This window comes from Microcaecilia unicolor, chromosome 13, assembly GCF_901765095.1.
Source record: "Microcaecilia unicolor chromosome 13, aMicUni1.1, whole genome shotgun sequence".
NCBI lineage: Eukaryota > Metazoa > Chordata > Amphibia > Gymnophiona > Siphonopidae > Microcaecilia > Microcaecilia unicolor.
The window spans coordinates 52,048,187-52,069,399 of NC_044043.1; the positions used below are offsets into that span (position 1 = coordinate 52,048,187).

General features: G+C 42.6%; 1 protein-coding gene across 6 annotated transcripts in view; it reads right to left on the bottom strand.

Moving 5' to 3' along the window:
* RPH3AL (rabphilin 3A like (without C2 domains)) overlaps positions 1-21,213 on the bottom strand; it is a 214,025-nt gene that overhangs the window by 134,579 nt on the left and 58,233 nt on the right. For 4 of the 6 annotated variants that reach the window (XM_030222366.1, XM_030222365.1, XM_030222369.1 and 1 more), the window contains exons 2-5: positions 12,362-12,412; positions 8,384-8,469; positions 4,824-4,967; positions 3,137-3,266 (exon numbers count right to left, since the gene is read on the bottom strand). In XM_030222366.1, the coding sequence (XP_030078226.1) occupies positions 3,137-3,266; positions 4,824-4,967; positions 8,384-8,469; positions 12,362-12,364 (363 nt within the window). In that variant the 5' untranslated portion in view covers positions 12,365-12,412. The remainder of the gene's footprint in view (positions 1-3,136; positions 3,267-4,823; positions 4,968-8,383; positions 8,470-12,361; positions 12,413-21,213) is intronic. The other 2 variants (XM_030222368.1, XM_030222367.1) reach the window with 1 other exon arrangement.

Sequence of the window (21,213 nt, forward strand, 5' to 3'; positions counted from 1 at the left end):
CGGGCTCAATGGCTAGTATAATAAGAAACACAAAGCCACATGAGCAATACAACACGCTCCATCTCTGCGTAAAACACGCCATTATACATCGTTCTTAACCTTCCACATGTAGCAATATAAAACTTCAAAACTTTATAAACTTTATTTTAGTTTTCTAGTCCCCGCCTCCCGAGGCCCCCCCCTGCTTCTCTAAGGCCCCATCAAGACTCTCAATGCCATTTCCCCCTGCACTACTTATTCTATGCATTGAGGATAAAAGGTTCCCAGATCGAGTGCCACTTATTCTTCTGGTTACGCTGCTCCGCTAGGAGCCTCTCCATTTCACAAATATGACTCAGTTTATTAAGCCATTTCACTGTTGGAGGAGTTGAGGGCTTCTTCCAACAGGAGGCTACTACCACCCGAGCTGAACTCATGGCATACCGCATCAATGCCTGCTGGGCCGAGGAAAAGCCCGCAGCCTTTGCAGAAAAATGAAAAAGGGTAGGGCTCCAGGGGACCGAGCCTCCCAGCCAATTCTGTAGCCTACTGTGAATCGATTTCCAAAAAGCCCGTATCTTCACCAAACATGCCCCATGGTCCCCCTAACACCGCAAACCCTCCAGCACAAGCCCGACAATTCAGGATATATGCACTGAAGGCACTCAGGCTTCAGATACCATCGAAAGAGCACCTTCACTGCATTTTCCTTAAAGGGTATCAACTGCCCTATACTACATATAGTGGTAATTTCAATTATATTGTGATGTCGTAATCCCTCATTCCACCAATGCCTAAGAGCCAACCTCAACAGTGATGTCACAATGGCTTGACTGCCCTATATTTGACTCACTTTTATTATTACACAGTGATTTTGATTTCTACAGACATTTCTTTTTTCTCTAATTAAAGGGAGAAGTTAACATGGGCTTCTGTTAAGATGTGTCATTTTACTGTTAACCCCAGTTATTAGTAAGCTAGGTCTCACTGCAAAAATGGGACAAGTGCTAAAATAATAGCTCTCAATGGTAGCCCACGTTGACAACCTCCCCTCTGAAAATCAAGATGGTAAAAGGGACAAAAAAAAAAAAAAATCACACAAACAACTGCCTCTCCCTCCCCAAAAGAAAGGACAAGACAGCTCACAATGCCATAATTTATCTCTGGATTATAAACCAGTATTAAGCTTTATACAGCATGACAATTCCCAAGGGGTGACTGTTACCCCATTACAGTTAATTCTTAGACAATTACATTTGTGAAAGTGCGGTTTATGAAAATTAAGTGGTTTGCCAATGTTATTACGAGAATCAATAGCACATATTTCATCATTCTTCTAATCTACTTTTCAAAAACACTTTGATCAATGCAGAATACAGCACAGACAGCAGACGGAAACCTTACAGGTCATCCCACTCAGTAACTGAAAGTTCTGCTCATACACAGCTGGAAATAGGGAGAGCTTTTTCTGCTTTTTGGTTTTTGTGTGTTTGTTTTTATGTCAGATTACGTCTGTACCAAGTGCAATAAACACTAAACACTACAGAGAGTCTATACATTTTACACCATTGTATTAATAAAGTTTTTTTTCTTTTGAGATAAGAACATAAAAATTTATTTTATTTTTATTTTTGTTACATTTGTACCCCGCGCTTTCCCACTCATGGCAGGCTCAATGCGGCAGGCAATGGAGGGTTAAGTGACTTGCCCAGAGTCACAAGGAGCTGCCTGTGCCGGGAATCGAACTCAGTTCCTCAGTTCCCCAGGACCAAAGTCCACCACCCTAACCACTAGGCCACTCCTCCACTCCTCCACATAAGAATAGCCATACTAGGTCAGACTGATGGTCCATCTACCCAGTATGGACCAGCAGTGGCCAATCCCAAGTCACAAGTACCTAGCAGAGTCTCAAATAGTAGTAAGATTCCATGTTATCAATTCCAGGGACAGCAGCAGCTTTCTAAATTTCTATCTCAATAAAGGCCCATTTGCATCGCTCTTGTGGTACATCACTGCTCTCCTTCCCTACATATCATGTAGCCTCCACTAAACAAAATGTTGAGTGGTCATTATTTAAGCAGCTTTAAACCATCGTGGAAGTGAACAATATTGGTCCGTGAAGCAGATTCTCAAACAGGGATCTTCATTGGACCATGGCCCGCCGCAGACCGCTTTTGAGCCTAAAAGCTAAGTGATTGCACAATTTGCACATATAAGTTGGGTGTATGACTTTTTGTGGGGTATTGTTACATTATGGACATTTAGGGGGTCGTTTTACAAAGGAGCGCTAAAAAATGGCTTGCGGTAGTGTAGGCACGGGTTTTAGGTGCACGCAGATCCATTTTTCAGATCGCCTGCAAAAAATGCTTCTTTTTTTTTTTCTTTTTTGCCAAAAATGGATGTGCGGCAAAATCAAAATTGCCGCGCGTCCATTTTGGGTCTGAGACCTTACCACCAGCCACAGACCTAGCGGTAAAGAATTGGGGCAGTAATGACCTACATGCATCAGATGCCACTTGGCGCACATCCGTTATGTGCACCAAAAAATAAAAAAATATTTTTCAGATGCGCGTAGTGGACGCACGCCAAAACTGAAATTACCACAAGGGCCACGCGGTAACCGGGCGGTAACTCCAATTTGGTGTGCATTGGGCGCGCATAGGCGCCTAAGCGGCTTAATAAAAGGGGCCCTCAAGTTGGACACTTATTAGTATTCATGATATGTGGGGAAGGAGACCGATGATGTACCACAAGAACACTGCAATATGCAGTTACTAAGTTTATAGCACATTCATATGGGTACTTTAGTAGCGTATCAGGCTGTTTGTGTAAACAGTTGGAGATGAGACCTTCAGGTAATAATTAACTCTAAGAAAAACTTTTATTATAAATACAACAGTGTGCATTTAGAAAAGGAGTGTGTTTTAACAGCATTTGCAGTTCTCCTTGTTTGGAAATAGTTTGCATTGGATCTAAATATTTAATACTGGATCAATAGGTACTGCAACATAAAATGTATTTAAAAATAAGAAAGAACTAGTTATTTTTAAAATATTTTCCTGTTCAGTTTTAAGGAAAAATTCTACCTGCAACACAAAACCTTTTATGCGAATCTGAGATTTTAAGAACTGATTTGAAATCATGGGATCTCACCAACCTTCTTACAGTCCTGGCAAAAGACAGATGTTGATCCCAGCAAGCCGAGGACTTCCCCGCACAGAAGGCACTGAGACAACCCATTACCCATCATGTTCTTCCTCATATTTTCTAAGCGCTCCACCAGGCGCCTGAAACAAATCCAAGCAGAAGATAATCAATGTTAAAAAATAAAAATACAATAATTTGAAATCATATGATGCTAGGTATCAGAATAGCACCTAATATGGTTGCGCCACAGCACTTATGCAAGAAGTTGGCGCAGACTGCAAACCTCTTAGAATGAAGTCACAAAATCATCGGCCCTTTCACCTGAAAATTCCATCTGATGTTAAAGCAATCTCTCAACATTCCCTGCTAACCTGAGGGTCAGCTATGTTGCAATTCTTCCCCACTGTTGTCCAGCACTGGTTCATAACACTATGCTCCATTTTGCTAGGTATACATAAACATATACACAGGTGGCAGTTTTCACATTGCCTGGATTTCTGCAAACTCTGGGGTAAAAAGTAACCACAGACATTGCATCAATTTATAAAAGTGAAAAATAGTATGCATGTACTAGCACTTTGAAAATGGCCAAGGGAAAAAGATTCTGCAGACACTTGCATCTCATCCTGTCACAACTCAGGCTCTAATCCACCCCTGGGTACTCCTCCACTCAATGCAGGTAAAAATATATGCGTTATAGAGTAATCAAATATTTTTATGCACATATGTGGGAGTAATTTTATAAAGGATGCACCATGGAGCGATACAAAGGCATTATAGTATTTTCAGTCTTATTCACCATCCCTTTCTTAATAATTCCTAGCATCCTGTTTCTTCACTCAGGGGCCTTTTTTTACAGAGCAGCAGTAAACCCAACGCAGGCTTACCGCTCAATCTTCTGAGATTATTGCTGGCCCAACGCAGCCGCTGGCAGTAGTCCCGCTCCAAGTGCGCATTATTTCCAGGGGAAAAAGAAAACTCCCAGAAATGGCTTGCACGGTCATAACACAGCAGTAATCAGGCATTGCCGCTCAATGCCTGGTTACCGCTGGGTTAGCATGGGAGCCCTTATCTCCACCTCAATGGGTGGCGGTAAGGGCACCCCACTGCATGGCCATGTGGTAAGAGTTATCTCACGGTGTGACCATTTGGGGGGGGGGGGGGGGGGGTTCACCAACTACAGAAAAAAGGGCCCTGGCGTGTGGGAAAAAACAGCCCCTGCCGCAGAGCCCTCTTCCCCGCAGCTTAGTAAAAGGACCCCTCAACGTGTAATTAAACTCTGGAATTTGTTCCCAGAGATTGTGGTAAAAGCAGTTAGCTTAGCAGGGTTTAAAAATGTTTAGCTAATTTCCTAAAGTCCATAAGCCATTATTAAGTTGGACTTGGGAAAAACTCACTGCTTATTTCTAGGATATGCAGCATAAAATCTGTTTTACTGCTTTGGGATCTTGACAGGTACTTGTGACCTGGACTGGCCATGATTGGATATGAGATACTAGGCTTGACAGACCTTTGGCCTGTCCCAGTATGTGTTATATTACAGTGGATTGTGTCCAGAATGAGGGGGATGGGCGAGAATCTCTGATTCTGGAACAGCCATTAAGAGTTCTATTCAACAAGCTCTGGTGGGTATTAATGAGGGGAGATTCCCCACACCCTTATTCTGCTCAGATCATCAATACTTTCTAGGAATTTACCCAATTCTCTGCTGTTCGATGAGATCCAGTTTTTCTGCTCTTCTGATGACCTCAAGGATGATGTCTATTTCCTTCTGCTCCAGGCTCTGGCTTTTTCTCTGTTTATCAGTCTGGAACGTGTGCACTGACCAACCAGTCTGAAGCCTGTAACACAACAAAATTTGGTAGCACTTTCAAAAAGGGGCTCCCACATAGTATATTGGTGGGCTGAATTTTAATATATGGTGTAAGCCCATCACTGCAGACACATTTGTGTATCCTGCTGCTGTTTGGGAGCAGAAGCTAGGTGTTAGACAGAAAACAAAGTGGAATGCTTCAAATATGAGTCCTTAGTTTAACCACTTCAACCTTTAAACTCAAGGTGTTAGCAACAATTTCACTAGTTTACCTTAAACAGGGCCAGTGCTAGACATGTAAAGGCCCAAATAGGAGCCAACTTTTCTAAATTATTGAGGGTGCTAAGCCCAATGGAAATAACCCCTCCCTGGACACATAAAAGGAATTTTCTCAATATTGGGGGTGCTCAAGCACCCACAGCACCCACAGAGTGGGCTCCAATGCCCAAGGCAGAAACTGGGGGAATGCCAAAGCCCAACTTCAGGTTAGACCTCCTTCAGCTTTAGGCAGGCTTGGGACCCCTTCTAATAACACCAGCCCTGACCTTATAGGATCTGATTCATTTTTCTGTGGAAAATAAATAATTTAGTGGCACAAGATACCTATGTACAAATTTCTCACCATAGCTATCCCACTTTCAATAATCTGTTTACAATAAATTGCAAAATTCTGTGCAAAGTAAAAATCAAACATTGCATTGGGGGGGGGGGGGGGAAGGGGGGAGTATGCAGAATGCCACAGATCAGCTATGGTCTATGGCAATGAACCATAGAAACTGGGCAAACTAGAGGTGTCCTATGGCCCTTATCTGCCCTCCTATTCTGTGTTTCTCTGGGGCAACAATCAAAATGGTGACAGCAATCAAGCATACTTGGGACAGATACAGTGGCAATGCTAAGAGTGGAGGAGGGATAGTCTCGGGATATTTGGTAGCAGTGGGTACAGACAACTAAGCAGACTGAATGGGCCAGGCAATTGTATGAGCTAACAAGTTCGGTGCTACCATGAACATGTTCCTGTAGGATGCAGTAGAGTACACTATGGTATGTGAACAGACCAAGGATTTGGGAAATTAGGCAGCAGTCACCTTCACGTCAGAGTCAATTAGAGGAGACAGAGAACAAAATAAAGGTGAAACCATTAAATGTTTCATACCAGGGACCCATCTATTTAGGGTATAAATTCTACACTCTAGTTTAATTACACTCACAAAGGACCTATGAGAACTTCCAAACCTAAAGAATGGAAGAACAACTAAGCAAGCAAATTTGATTTCTTCTACAGTGTCTATCTCTAGCTTATGGCATGAACTCCCTAAACCAGTGATTCCCAAACTTTTTACTTTGGTGGAACTCCTAAAATATTTTTTCATACAATGAAGAACCCTACATTTATGTAAACATATATACATTCATACACACAGATTTTACAATCTACTGTCTTGGAGATTAAACCCGTATCTGAATTCAAGAGAGCTTAGGACAAGTATATAGGATCTCTATGGCAGGGATAAGGAGAGGACATGAGAAGACTGGATAGGTAATAGGGTCTTTATTTGCCAACTACGCTGTTACTTAACTTCCTGCCGTCCCTCATTTGTTTCCCCTGTTGTTTTCCCCCTCCCCCCCCAAGATATTCCTTCTTCTCTGTTCCGCCCTTGCCTTTCTTTGATGTTCTTTCTTTAAATATTGTTAGCCACATAGAGCCTGCTATGTTGGGAATATGTGGGATATAAATGTTCTAAATAAATAAATATATATATATTTGTCTATGTTTCCCTGAAGAGAGCTCACGGAACCCAGTTCTGCCCTAAACATATCAGATGTGTAGAGAGGCTTCTGACCTTTAGAAACTGTTTAAGCCATGGTTAGTTTAGATTTTGTAGCAAAATAATGTAGCCCTTACTGGTTTAGGTCCCTTAGTGCTAGAATTTACTGTGGAGGGAGACAGGGGGTACATGCTTCAGTGAGACAACACTGTCACAAGTAAGAGTTTCCTTCTCTGGAATCTGGGGTCCCAGGTCAGGACCAAATTAGCTGGGAAACCACTGGATCTCTTGGATTACTCACTTTAACCACTCTTTTCTACTCCCAAAAACTCAGTCCAGGGTTTTTGCCTCACTCTGTTCTTATAGACTATTGCAATATCGTTTATTTAGGAATGCCTGCAACCTGTCTTCACCCATTTCAGATTGTGTTCAATGCAGCAGTGTATTTATTGTTTGGTTTATCAAGATCTGAGCATGTGACAACATATGTGAAGCATTTGACATGGTTGCCAATTAGTTACAGAAGTCTGTTTAAATTGTTGATGATGGTGTATTGTGCTTTTTAATCAAAAGATGTCTGTTTACTTTAGAGATGCTGCGCACTGGTGTGTACCATCACGGCTCTTTCGGTCAGCTGTGGGTCATGATCTTACTGTGCCCTGTTTGCAGTGTTTTCACTTGGAACACACGTAGAATGGAGTGTTTCCTGTGGCAGTAACCAACTGCATAGATTAAATTGCCACTCCATTTGAAGAACCAGGTCTCAGTCAACATTGATTAGGCAGCAGCTTAAAGAACATTTGTTGTGTCTGGCTTCTTATGCACATGTATCATAAAGTCTGTCCTTTTTTGGGGGGATTGTATGTTTGATGGACTGCTCCGAGTAATGATGTCTTTATTGCAACATTTGTATTTGTGTATGTATTTTGTTGTACGCTGTCCTGGATAAGGGCAGATTATAAATATTAAATGAAGTGAATGAAATATGATGTTGGGGTTATTAACCATTTAAGGAAAAAAGAAACTAATCAGGTGGGTTATAGATAATACAAAGCCACTGCTAAGCTCAGCCTTCACCCAATATGTTAAACTGAGACCACATCCTCGTAAGAGCTATTTTGTACAATTTAATTAAAATAAAAGGTATTTTTGACACTGCTGTGCAGGAGAAAGGAGCTAAATCATATTAAACTATATGAGCACAAAGTTATACAAGAAACAAAAATAAACACACACAAGACTGGAGGGGAAGCCAGGCTGTAGGACCTTGCTCCGGCTGAGTTGTCATTGGCGGCAGTAACTGAGGTCAGACACACATCACCAATATCTTTAATTCCTGTAGCTGTTTTAAACAGGGATAAAGTGAAATTGGAGAACACCCACCAGGTTCATCTATAACAGTGGTTTTCAATCCAGTCCTCAGGGACTACCTGGCCAGTCAGGTTTCAGGATATACACAATGAATATGCACGAGAGAGATTTGCATACCAAAAAGGCAGTGCACGTAAATCTCTCATGCATATTCACTGTGGATATCCTGAAAACCTGACTGGCCAGGTGGCCCCTGAGAACTGGGCTGAAAACCACTGATCTAGCGCACACAAAAGACCACCACATATTTTCTACCCCAAAAATAAAAGAGAACAAAATCCAGAAACAGATAGATAATGCATACTTAGCACGGAGAGCAAGCTGCCTGTCATTTGGGCACACCCACTGATCTGTTCCGTTACTGAAGATTGTGTCCGTCATGGTGATGAGCTGCAAAGAGTACAGGAGAGTGTTCCACAGTCAGAAAAAATAAAAGAACAGAATGAAATCTTTCATGTCTTCGTCTTCTTTTTTTTTTTTTTTTTAAACAACCACCTAAGGTGGAAAATAGCACCCATACAAAAGGATCAGCAGCTTAACTTTTTACACCCCCCCCCCTTACTCACACACATATACAATCATGTTTTCTTCTTCCTGCCTAATATTGCCATCTTCTGGGGTTTGCTATTTTTCCATCTTAGTTGCAAGCTACTATTGAAAGCAAAGGATAGCAGAAACCACAAGAGATTTGTTCCTAGAACACTGGCGGTACAAGATAGCTTTCATTAAATCATACAGGATTTGATCTGGTGTCATTTAAGTGAAGGGCACCGGCCAGGGGCTGTACTGCCTGGGAAGACTGAATTGTCATGGCACTTGCTCCCACTTGTCAGAAAAATAAGTGCATAAGTGAACTTTAAAAGCTCACCTGTAAATATTTAAAAGACAATGCAACAGATTTGAGGGGCTATTTTCTGTATTAAGTTATGTCCAATAAAAAAGGTATCATCTTATTTTCTTTTCCATGTTTTATTTTGTTTGATTTCTATTGATAACCTTAAGAGTGGACTAACACGGCTACCACACTCCTCTGCTTTTGCAAATCCCTTCTCCCCCCCTATTTACTAAGCCATTCTAGCAGCTGGTGGCACACTAATGCCGACACAGCCCAGTAAACAGGGGGGGGGTGTTAGTAAAATAAAAACAAAACGTTTGCAGACTCAGCAGTGAAACCTAATATAGAAACACAGAAACATGACGGCAGATAAAGGCCATTTGACCCATCCAGTCTGCCCATCCTCTGTAACCCCCAATGCTACCAGTTCCTAAACGATCCCACATGCTTATCCCATGCCGTTTTAAACTCTGGAACAGTCCAACTCCACCACCTCCACCGGGAGGCCATTCCACGCCTCCACCACCCTTTCTGTGAAATAATACTTCCTTAGGTTACTCCTAAGCCTATTCCCTCTTATCTTTGTCATATGCCCCCTCATTCCAGAGCTCTCCTTCATTTGGAAAAGGCTCTCTTCCTGTACATAAATGCCCTTGAGATATTTAAACGTCTCTATCATGTCTCCTCTCTCCCGCCTCTCTTCCAGCATATACATGTTGAAGTTCATAAGCCTGTCCCTATAATTTTTGCATTCAAGACCGTTTACTAATTTCGTAGCTTCCCTCTGGACTAGAGAGTTGCACGGGGACAGAAATCTTACCCATCCCCGCCCGTCCCCGCTGGAATCTTACCCGTCCCCACCCATCCCCACTGGAATCTTACCCATCCCCACCCATCCCCGCAAAAATTTAAACCATCCCAACCCGTCCCCACCCGTCCCCGCAAGAATTTAAACCATCCCCACCCATCCCCGTAAGAATTTAATAGTACATAAAAGAAAGTTCCAGTCAGCTCCCTCAGTCTCTCTCTGGATTTGAGCCACAGCACTGTAGGCAAGGAAGGAACGGAAGTTGGAACTTGGAACACTCTGGTGCGCACATGTAAGATTTGTCTCTGATTCACTGGCAGTGTGTGCTGAGAGGTCGCCACATGCACGCGCCAGTAGGTCAGGTGACATCTGATTCTTGTGCCTGTGTCAGAGCTGAGGTCTGTGCACCAGCCTTGGAGCAAAGAGGATTAATAGTAACATAGTAAGTGACAGCAAATAGACCTGAACGGTCCATCCACTCTGCCCAATAGTCACACTCATGATCAATTCATCATTAAATCAACGAGTGTGATATTATATACTTGATTATGGTCTTTCTTTCGTGTTTCTGGAACAAAGACCACAGAAGTCTATCTGGCCCCATCCTTATGTTCCAACTGCTGGAGTTGCCATCGAAGCCCACTCCAGCCTATTCATGTTCTCATTTGTGGGACACAGACCATAAAAGTCTGTCCAGCACTGTCCTCATGTTCCAGCCACTGAAGTTGCTGTCTAAGCCCTTTCCAGCCCATCCTACACCAGATTGCCATGTATGAGACACAGACCATACAAGTCTGCCAGGTATCAGCTCTAGTTCATCACAGCCAGAGTCCCCATCTAAGCGTCACTTGACACATCCACACACATGCAGCCATTTAAGGTTAGGTTTTATATAACTTCCATTTTCTAATTAGAGATCCTCTGTGTTCATCCCATGCCTTTTTGAATTCCGTCATCATTTGTGACTCTACCACCTCCTTAATGGAAGACTTTCCACATTTATGCTGTTAAAGCAAAGAGGAGGAGGAGGAGGAGACAGCACTCAAAGAAATTGATATTCGGTAGATGAGAGGCTGGTGCAGGTGGAGCTTACAATTCCACGGGAAGCCCACAGAACTGGTTCCATCCCCGCGGGAACCCCGCAGGAACTGACTCCGTCCCCGCGGGAACCCCGCAGAACAGCTTCCATCCCCGCGGGAACCCCGCAGGAACTGCCTCCGTCCCTGCGGGAATCCCGCGGGTTCCGCGGGATTCCCGCGGGGACGGAAGCCGTGCAGCTCTCTACTCTGGACCAACTCCATCCTGTTTATATCTTTCCATAGGTGTGGTCTCCAGAACTGCACGCAGTACTCCAAATGGGGCCTCACCAGAGACTTATACAACGACACTATCACCTCCTTTTTCCTGCTGGTCATGCCTCTCTTTATGCACCCAAGCATCCTTCTGGCTTTGGCTGTCACTTTTTCTACCTGTTTGAAAGCTTTAAAGTCATCAGACACAATCACCCCCAAGTCCCGCTCTTCCTTCGCACAATGAAGCACTTCACACCCTAATACAGCCTTCTTACGTTGTACTTAAGACACCCATTCACCAAGAACACAATAGTACCACTAATATCTTTTGTATACACTGCCATATACCATTATAAAATTACTAAACATTAACTGGCGGATAAAATGATCAACATGGTTTAATAAGCGCTGCCTAGAAAAGGTTATCATACTGTAGTGGTTTCCTATTTGCTGCCTTTTTTTTTTTATAATCAGAAGATCGTGCAACATGAAAATTATACGTTTGTATATACATTTTTATTACGTTTGTGGAGTAATTCTGAAATACTTAGAATACTACTTAATTTTTAGCTTTTTGGTTTGGTCTTTTGACACATACACGCTGCCAAAATAATTCATTAGCCTTTCCTTCCCACCAACCAAAGCAGGCAAACTACATTAAGGCATTACAGTGCAATTGCTATTACATAGTATCAGATGGCAAACGAAGATAAAATCAGTTTTCTAGTCTGCCCAGTTAGGTCGCTAGAGCTAACTGGGCAGAGCTGTATCTGCCACTGCATATAAAACATGCAGATCCCCCCTCCCCCTTTTGCCTTTGTTTAGGGTTGTATCTGCTGCTCTTTGCTGACTATTAACAAGCATTATTACTAAATAGGAACCACAGAAAATAACCAGGGTCTGGGTTAATTAATATGTAATAATGTAGATTAGTAAATCTAGCTCTAGTGATCTCATTTTCCAAGCATTTTATCCTCATGGATGGGGAATGGGAGAAAAGTAATAGTACAAGGGGATTCAGTGACACCCATTCAGAGGTTCTCCTGGAAAAAAAGTCAGCAAAAAAGGTATACAGGGGCAAAAGAGCATATTTTGGGTTGGGAGTAGTCACTCTTCCTTTCCTTGCCTTCCCCCCCCCCCCCCCTCCTTACTGGCTGATGGTATGCGAGGCAAAAGTTTGATAGGGTCAGGGTCCATGGGGATCACTCCATTCCACTGCCTACAGAAGGTATGGATTGCAGGGTAATGCTATTATTATTTAATAATTATGGTTTCATTTCCGTAATCAAGCTAGAAGTGAATTTTAAACTCAATCCATTCTCAGTAATATGGCAAAACCCTTCTTACCATGAACTCTGTGACAGAGAACAGCTCCCTCAGCTTCAATACTGCTCAGTACTGCAAAATAAATAAAATATAAATAAACAACTTTGAACCAAATCTAAAATCTTGTACACTGGGGTACTTTCTAAAATCACCTGAAGGGTTGAGTGGATTATTTGAATAGAAATGTCACGTCCTTATTTGGTGATTCCTCACAGAAAAAGAAGCCCATCTTGCCATCTCTTTTTACCTTTATTTATCAATGCACATGGAAAGTAAATTCACAATTACATTATAAAAATTAAAAAGTACCAGCATATTTTGAAAAGCTATTTTATATCAGCGTGCAGCAATGCCAATGCGCTAGTTCATTTGTGCAGAAACACCCACTCTCTGTCCCCGGACACGCCCCCATTGGGCCTTAGCATGGTACATCATTTTAAGCTGCGGTAAGCACATGTTAGTGTTAACTGCAGCTTAGTAAAAGGACCCCTATATATGCATAAAAATATGCAATTCCAGTTTCTGAACCCTTAGAAAAATGATTAGAGAGCTATAGCGTACAGATTATAACAGGGAGCGTCTGTGTATTCCAGGGGCGTAGCCAGACAACAGATTTTGGGTGGGCCTAGGCAAGAAGTGGGTGGGCACCACGTGCTCTCCTCCACCAGCACCAAAAAAATAGCTGGCGAGAAAACGCTTTCCATCTTGGCATACCATCAGGGGGAAGTCTTCAGCTGATAGAGCTTGGGATCTCCACCAGCTACCACTTAACATGTGCTACTGTTGGGTGGGCCTGAGCCCTAAGTGGGTGGGCCCTGGCCCACCCAGGCCCACCTGTGGCTACGCCACTGGTGTATTAAGTATTATTTTCTAATGGTATAGGAAGGTGCACAGGTGGAAGAGACAACCGTTTGTGTGGTAAAACAAAAACAAAACAGTGCCCTTTAATATTTTAATGCAGTACTGTAATAGGAGGGGTATTATTTCTGATATTAACTGCATTCATATAATTACTGTAATAAAATAAGTCTCCGAGGTCCACTGTCATGGTATTTACAAATAGGATGCTATGTAGTAAGGGTTTGCAGTTAATTTTGACAATTAACTTGTGCTAACTATAAAATGTCTGTGTTAAACTACTGGGGCATTCCCAGCATCTTCCCATAACAGAAGAAATGTCTTCAAGTGCTCCTTGACTGTATTGCAGGTAATTGGATTCAGTAAACTAGTAACCATCCCACATTAACTGTAAACTGCAGTTACCACCTACTTCCTTCCCCATCCTGTTAAGAAGCTGATGTTGACTTAGAATGCATTATTAAGCCACTGTTAGGACACTAATTCCCACATTAATTGGGAGAGGTAAATATTAGAATCAAAACAGGAACCAATCCCAAAACTGTCAGCGTATGGACTGCTCCTGCAGCAAAGCTTCAATCTCAATGAACCAAGCTGAAAAATGGCTCACATGACCATGCTATACATCACAGATTTCCTTAAATTACTCCAATGACTGTGTAAATTTTTATATATAATATCTCTCTTATTCAATACACCCGTTGTGAACGTCATCAACAGTATTCATCAACTGAAATTCAGAAGACACTTTATGATCAATGAAATGCATGCAGTCTTGTATGCAATCTTAGCCAAGCACCTCCAAGTAAAAACAAACAGCAACCACTTATCTTGGTTCAATGTTGCATCTCAATGTCCAACAGAGATCCCTGTTTCGTAAACTCCTTCTTCAGGGACATAAGGTGCCAGAACATGAAAAGCTGCAAACAGAATATCAGAATGAACGTAGAACACCTCTGACATTCTGTTTGCAGCTCCAACCCTGCAAAATCCATGCACTAGCCTCTGCTTTAGCAGTATTTCCATTAATTTATTCATTGCAGAGGTCAGACTAACCAACCTGCAGTTCCCAACCTCCTCTATACTTCTGAACTTGCGGACAGGGATCATATCCACCCTTTTCCAGTCCTCCATGACCACTCCCAACTGAAACATTTAGAAGGTGGAGTCCCAAGAACTTCCCCAAGTTCCTTTAATGTCCTTGGATGAATCTCATCCGGCCTCATCACTTAGCCTACTTTTAGTTTAGAGTTCCTCACAAATAGTCTTCTGAAAATTGAGATCTACCTCACTTCCATTCCTATATGTATTTTTAAGGTGCTACTCCTAACTGTGCATCTGTGAACAGAACAGAAATATTTGTTAAGCAATTCCATTTATCCTCATCCACTTCTACATATTCCTCCCCTTCACTCTTCAGTCTGATAATACCACTTTGCACTTCCTCATGTCACTAAGTCTTGCTCCCCTCCCATTTCACTGTATTAGCTGTTTTCCTTCTATTTGCCAAAGAAAAACCACACGAGTGTGGAGGTGCACTTGATCCCCACAGGACAATAAAATGATATTTATTGTGAATAGGTGACTCAACACAGCCGTGTTTCGGCCCCGTAGCACCTTCCTCAGGAGTCTTCCGGAAGTGTTTCAGTCTTTAAGGTGATTGGCACACTGGGGAAAAAAACACTAAGGAATACACAATCCTTTCTTCCAAAGGAGTATTCAATGGTTAGATGGATAACACTCAGGAAGATAATAGCATAAAGACTGAAACACTTCCGGAAGACTCCTGAGGAAGGCACTATGGTGCCGAAACAAGGCTGTGTTGAGTCACCTATTCACAATAAATATCATTGTTTTAACTAATCCATACGTCTCCCCCATTGTTTGAATAGAGCCTATTTTCCCCACCCCTTCTCTGTTTTCTTCCTTCTATTTGCATCTTTGCTTTCCAATTTCTCTTAACGCTTTCAGATCCTGTTGCTTTGTTTTTATTGCACACATTATACGTATGCCGGAAGTGTGGGTACACTCTCTGTATGCTCTCATGTATTATATAAAATACAGGAGTACATCACAACTCTGTGCCTGCTAAATCCAAACTATGCCCTTGAGGACATCTACAGGGTGGTGAGAGGCGGGGCTGGTGGTTGGGAGGCGGGGATAGTGCTGGGCAGACTTATACGGTCTGTGCCCTGAAGAGCACAGGTACAAATCAAAGTAGGGTATACACAAAAAGTAGCACATATGAGTTGTCTTGTTGGGTAGACTGGATGGACCGTGCAGGCCTTTTTCTGCCGTCATCTACTATGTTACTATGTTAAGAGCTTTTTTGCCGTTTTCTCAGCAACTGCTTAGAATTTCAACGAGAAATGTTACACACTTAGTCATCATACTTACATATTACTATTAAAAAAACTATATTGATGTTACTGATATTTTAGCATTACTACCTTGCAACTTTTGTACGTTAAAACACTGAAAATAATGTCATTCAAATGCTACAATTAACAATGTGTCAGAATTTCTCAGTCACTGTGAATGCTCGAAGTGTCCAATCTCAGCTTCAACACAGGCCTTCAGTCGCTTTGGGAAGTTCTTAACAGTCTTCTCGATTGGTCGCTGTGGCAGACTGTCCCAGATCATCTGCAGCGCTTCCTTGAGTTTGGCAATTGTTTGCAGCTTTGGGTGCAGCTCATGATAGGCCTCCAACATTGCTCCCCAAACAAAAGTCTACATCACTGTGACATCATTAACAGTAAGCAGGTATCCTGGGGGGGGGGGGGGGGGTTCCTCAGATAATGGTGGTTTTATAGTGCAAACAGTTTTGAACGCAAGAAAATCACTGAGTGGTCATACTAAAAAGAGTTAAAGATTATATGCTGAGTGGAATGAGATTAACGTAGATTGTAACAACAAAAATCTGTAAAATTGCATGTTGAAATTCCGAGCAGTTCCTGTGAAAACAGCAAAAAACTCTAAGGGGGTTACTCTTTTTTTTGCCTCCCCCTGTACATGCAGTGTTATCTTGTCTGCACATGTACTTATATACACGCATATTGCATGGCAATTTTATATAAGGCCTTTTCTACATGTAAAGAAGCTTTTACACATGGAAAAGCCTTTATAAAAATTTATCCCCATACGTAAACAATAGCGGAGTGTGCATGTGATCGCTAGGATCCAATCAGACTGATCCACTGGTTACCAGCATTCTAAAGTCACATCCTATATGTATTTAATATCCCCAAGGAAACAAACAAGTCAGTTGGTTGCAATTACTCCATAATTTACTCAGCAAACAGCTAAGCACCAAACTGCTTTCATCACCCATTGTGAACATTTCCTTGAAATGACAGGCATTGCATTATTGGAGGAATGCCATGATGTAGGTCTCCTTCAGACTCTGCCACAATTAAGTCACCCCTCCACTCCAACAAGAGGACTGCCAGCTTTTAGCTGAAAATGATTTTCTACCTGCTTGTCTCATCAATCATAGGCTCTTATTTTGAGATTTGAAAATAACCCTCACTTACTCACGAGCCCTGTCTCAACCATATAAATCAAACTGTTTTTACTGATGGCCTAAATCCAAATTATCCTAGATAATAATTTGCACCTCCCTCTGGATGCCTGGGTTCGTAACACACTTCCCATTGCAGACAGGATCTTAAAAATGGTCTTGAAAAAGACCGTTAATTGAGCAATCTGTCTGCCGCTACGCTCTGCACCAATGATAGGAATAAAAACCGAAACCACGGGCTGCAGATCTTTTAATTGGGACATTTTCTCCAGCAGTGAGATTTTTTGTTCATAACTGATGATAATCTCAAATCACTGTTTATCTCAATTATTAAGACTCCTGATGTAGGCCATTTGGCCGAAACACGACGTTGTGTCGAGTCATTTTAGTTATTCTCTATGTATAATTGATTTATTATTATTTGTTGTATGCTATTAAACGTTATATTTCATTTTAATTTTGACTTGGTTTCAGTCTTTGGATAGCCTGGCTCATATTCCCATCTTTTTAAATTTTCTATTCAGTTTATGAGACATGCCTTTTTCCGGGTTGCTTTTGTGTTGGCCTTTTATGGGGCCTCACAGGTGGGAGAGCTTGTGGACAGTTCTAGGACCACGGCGGTGCCGAGCGGACTTTTAATGGAGAATGTGTGTATACATACAAGAGGAGATGTTGTGCATTGGCCTGCTGTGCTCAAAGACTGATCAGAGGGGAACAGGGTGCACCATTGTGTTAAAACGGGTCCTGATATTATCTCCTTTCCAGTGTCTTTGCCAGGGGCATTTCTGGAGGTATGCCCCCAGGGTCCTCGCTCCTTGTTAGTTCATGCGGATGGCTCAGCTTTGACAAAATACCAATTTGCAGTGGTCTTGCGCAAATGTCTAGTCAATCCGCATGTATTAATCATCCACTTGGGCAAGAATGAGATGGGATGGAGATGGAGATGGTGGATGAGCAAGAGACTGATCAATACCATCAAGGACGACTTGCGATTTCTGCTGTCCTGGATTCCTTTTACTAAATTAGCATGGTCTTATTATTCTGTGGCCTGCTAAATTACCTGCGTGCAAGTGGTGGCGGGGTTTGCACAAAATTAATCGCCAAATTGGGGTCTGGTTGATGGTAAGGGGGGGGGGCCTATCAAATTAAACATGAATAGGTCGACATGCAGTGAATGAGCCTTTTTGCCTGGGAGGGTTCATCTGTCAGATGTGGGCTTGGATCTTTTCCTAAACGATATTCAGGACTTTCTTGTTCAGTGTTGTTTGGGGGGCTTTGGTAGGCCACATCTTTCCTTTTTTGGGGGGGGGATCCTTGATGAGTGTCAAGGGCCCCCTGTGGTGGAAAACCCAAGCTACAGGAGCAATGGCTCATTGGAGATGAGCCAGGTCATTCAAAGACAGGTCAGGTGACCCTGATTAAAGATGTGGAGGTCCAAACAAACTGGAGCTCTTGCTGCCAGGGCAGAGCTGGAAGAGGAAGATTGGCGGCAACCACCAGACGCGGATTTGCTGCTTTGCTGATATGGTGAGCAGCAGCTTTTTTGAGGGGGGGGGGCGGTTGTATGTCATTACCATTTGGCAGCTGTAGCTCGGAGGGGGTATGTATTCCCTGATGGGATATGTTTGAAAGTTGTTAATAAATTAAGCTGTGACCTACTGTTGTCCCAAGTTGATTTGTATGTGAGTTTTACTGACTAAGGAGGTCTTGTAAGAAGAAAAATAGGTAGGGAAGATGGGAAAGGGGGGGGGGGTGAGTTGGTATGTGCCCTGATGAACAGGTCCCAGCTCCAAGTGTTAATCCCACCTTAAACAAGTGCGAGTTAAGCCAGGCCCAAGATCACCAACCTGGTACAAAAAAATGAATTAAGTGATAACCCCAAAAAGTTTTTTTCTCTCTGCCACCATTCCCCATTCCCACCTCAGGAGTATTGGGGAAGCAGTTAAGAAGCAGCAGCTATGTGGAAAGACCCTGGTCCTAGCTTCTCTCTGATATAGATGCACTGGTGTGTGCAGGGCCAGTGAGCTTCAACTCTGTTGCTTCCCTGCTGGAGAACAGCTGGGAAAGGAGGAGTTTAAAGGCTATAAAAATGGAGAGGAGACATATGGAAAGAGCTGGGAGCCAGACAGACAGGTGGGCAGTTTGTGGATTACTTGCAACATTAGCAATTTAAAATGTCCCACCAACAACCAATTGATTAAAAAACTGATCAGGCCAACCAGATAAAAACTAGCTGCCAAATCTAGTCCTGCCCCTTTGGTTTGCAAAAAAATGGGTCTCTCCCAATCTTGACAATACTGTTAGTACAGTCTGATTTGTAGTACCTAAACATTAATTACTAGCTCTCAGAGAAAATGCGTAATAAAGTTCACATCTCAGTTAAAAATCAGTTTTACTGTAGGCATAACATCTACTAAGATGACAACAACAAAATACATTACTAGTAAAACTGTAATGCTGGAATAATATGTATGGATGTAATAAATAACATTGATAGAATGTTAATCTAACATATATTAAGAAAGTAAAAGTCCACTGTAAGGTTTTTAAAAGGTAAACTCAGAAGATCAGGCTGTTAATCTTCCAGGTGCAATGCACTTACCCAAGAAAATCTGCAGTGCAACAGGTACAAAAGCTCAGCTCCCGTTACCAGGGACCAAAACGTCTCCTGGCAAGCTGTAAATGTGCTACAATCAGCGCGGCCTTGGCCCGCAGTTTAAGGAACGCGCACAGCTTGCGTAAACAGATATCTCCGACGAGCTCTGCACAGGATCCACTCCCTGAGGCACAGAAACATGAACTGTTTCACTGTAGCCACATCCCTTCAAATGTGGGAGAAACAAAACCTTCAGTAATTACCTCATATCCATTCATTCTGCTGAGAAGCCTGGCTTCTGCCTAGCCAGAGTGTAATTTTCCCTTTCCTCAGATATTAGCAGATTTTTCTGATAAATACATTCTTTTTTTTTCCTGTGTGCATCAAGGCCTGTGTATAATAATCCTTAGGTATTTATCGCAGATTTGTATAGGGCCAAAACAGAGAGAACTAAAGTTTGAAATTTCAGTTTCATCCATTTTTTAAAAATCTGCTTAAAAAACTAGAAACACAAAATGAATGCAGCCAAAGGAAACAGTTTTTAATCCATGTTCTTTCATGTCATTTTTTTTCCTGAAACAGGAAAAATAAAAACTTTTAGGGGGAGGGGGCGTTCATATGTTAATAATAATAATAAACATTAATCAAACATATAAACGGCGAGTGACCGTACTCACTCGCAAATGCGCAGTAGAGACCTTCTCTGCCCCGCTCCCACGTCAATACGTGATGACGGGGGGCGGAACACAGAGGGTCTGTACTGCGCATTGCTGAGGGAGGGACACCGCCGTCTAACGCTCCCCCCACCCGAGTCGCCGCCGCCACCCACCTTCTACCCGGTCGGGCCCTCGCTCCACTATTGAAACAGCGAGGGTCCGGGAACGCAGCACTGAGCTCTGCTGAGCTGCCGACATCGCCCTTCCTTCTTCTTCTCTGCCTCTGTCCCGCCCTCGACGACATTACGTCACACGAGGGCGGGACAGGCAGAGAAGAAGAACGAAGGCCGACGCCGGCAGCTCAGCAGAGCTCAGTGCTGCGTTCCCAGACCCTCGCTGTTTCAATAGCGGAGCGAGGGCCCGGCCGGGTGGAAGGTGGGTGGTGACGGCTCGGTGGGGGGGCGCGAACTCAGAGGGGGAGGGGCAGCGGCGAACTCGGCGGTGGGGGCAGGCCTTTCAACCCCCCCTTCCTATAATAGCCCGTTTTTACGGGCTCAAGTCTAGTAAACCAATATTTTACATCCTGTCACCTCCCTTTAGTTCAGGATGGTTTACAGTTAAAAAGAAAAAGAATGGTCATGCATACCATTCTGAAGCATAATTGAGTATAAGTAAAACCAGATAATCATTTATGGAGTCAAACAGATACTAAGGTTCCCTTTTACTAAAGCTTAGCACACACTAACAGAATTAGCATGGTAAATGCTCAGAAGCCACACTAAGAAGGCCCCTTTGTCTAGTGATAATATGTCTTCAATCGTTTCCTTAATTTAAGCTAGATATGATGGACTGTTCCCATACAATATCTTGAAAGCAAGACGTAGAGGCATATTTTCCAAAGCACTTACACTTACAAAGGTAACATAGCAGCCTATGGAACTTTGTAAGTCTAAGTGCTTTGAAAATGAGCCTCAGAGAGTTTTAAATTCAATATAAGTGGCCACTGGAAGCCAGTGTAGACTTTTCAAGAGTGGAATTACTTGACAAAACTTGGATTACAAATAAAGGGGGAGACAGTCTGCTGGCAGCGATCAGCGTGTTTTCTTTTGTTTTTTGGCCACCTCCAGCTTTCAATGTCAAGCCATATCTGGGCACCAGTATTAAATATCCAGCAGCAGTTAAAACTTATGTGGTTAAGTACAATATTTAGCACTTAACTGCATAAGGTGAACTGTATGCAGAA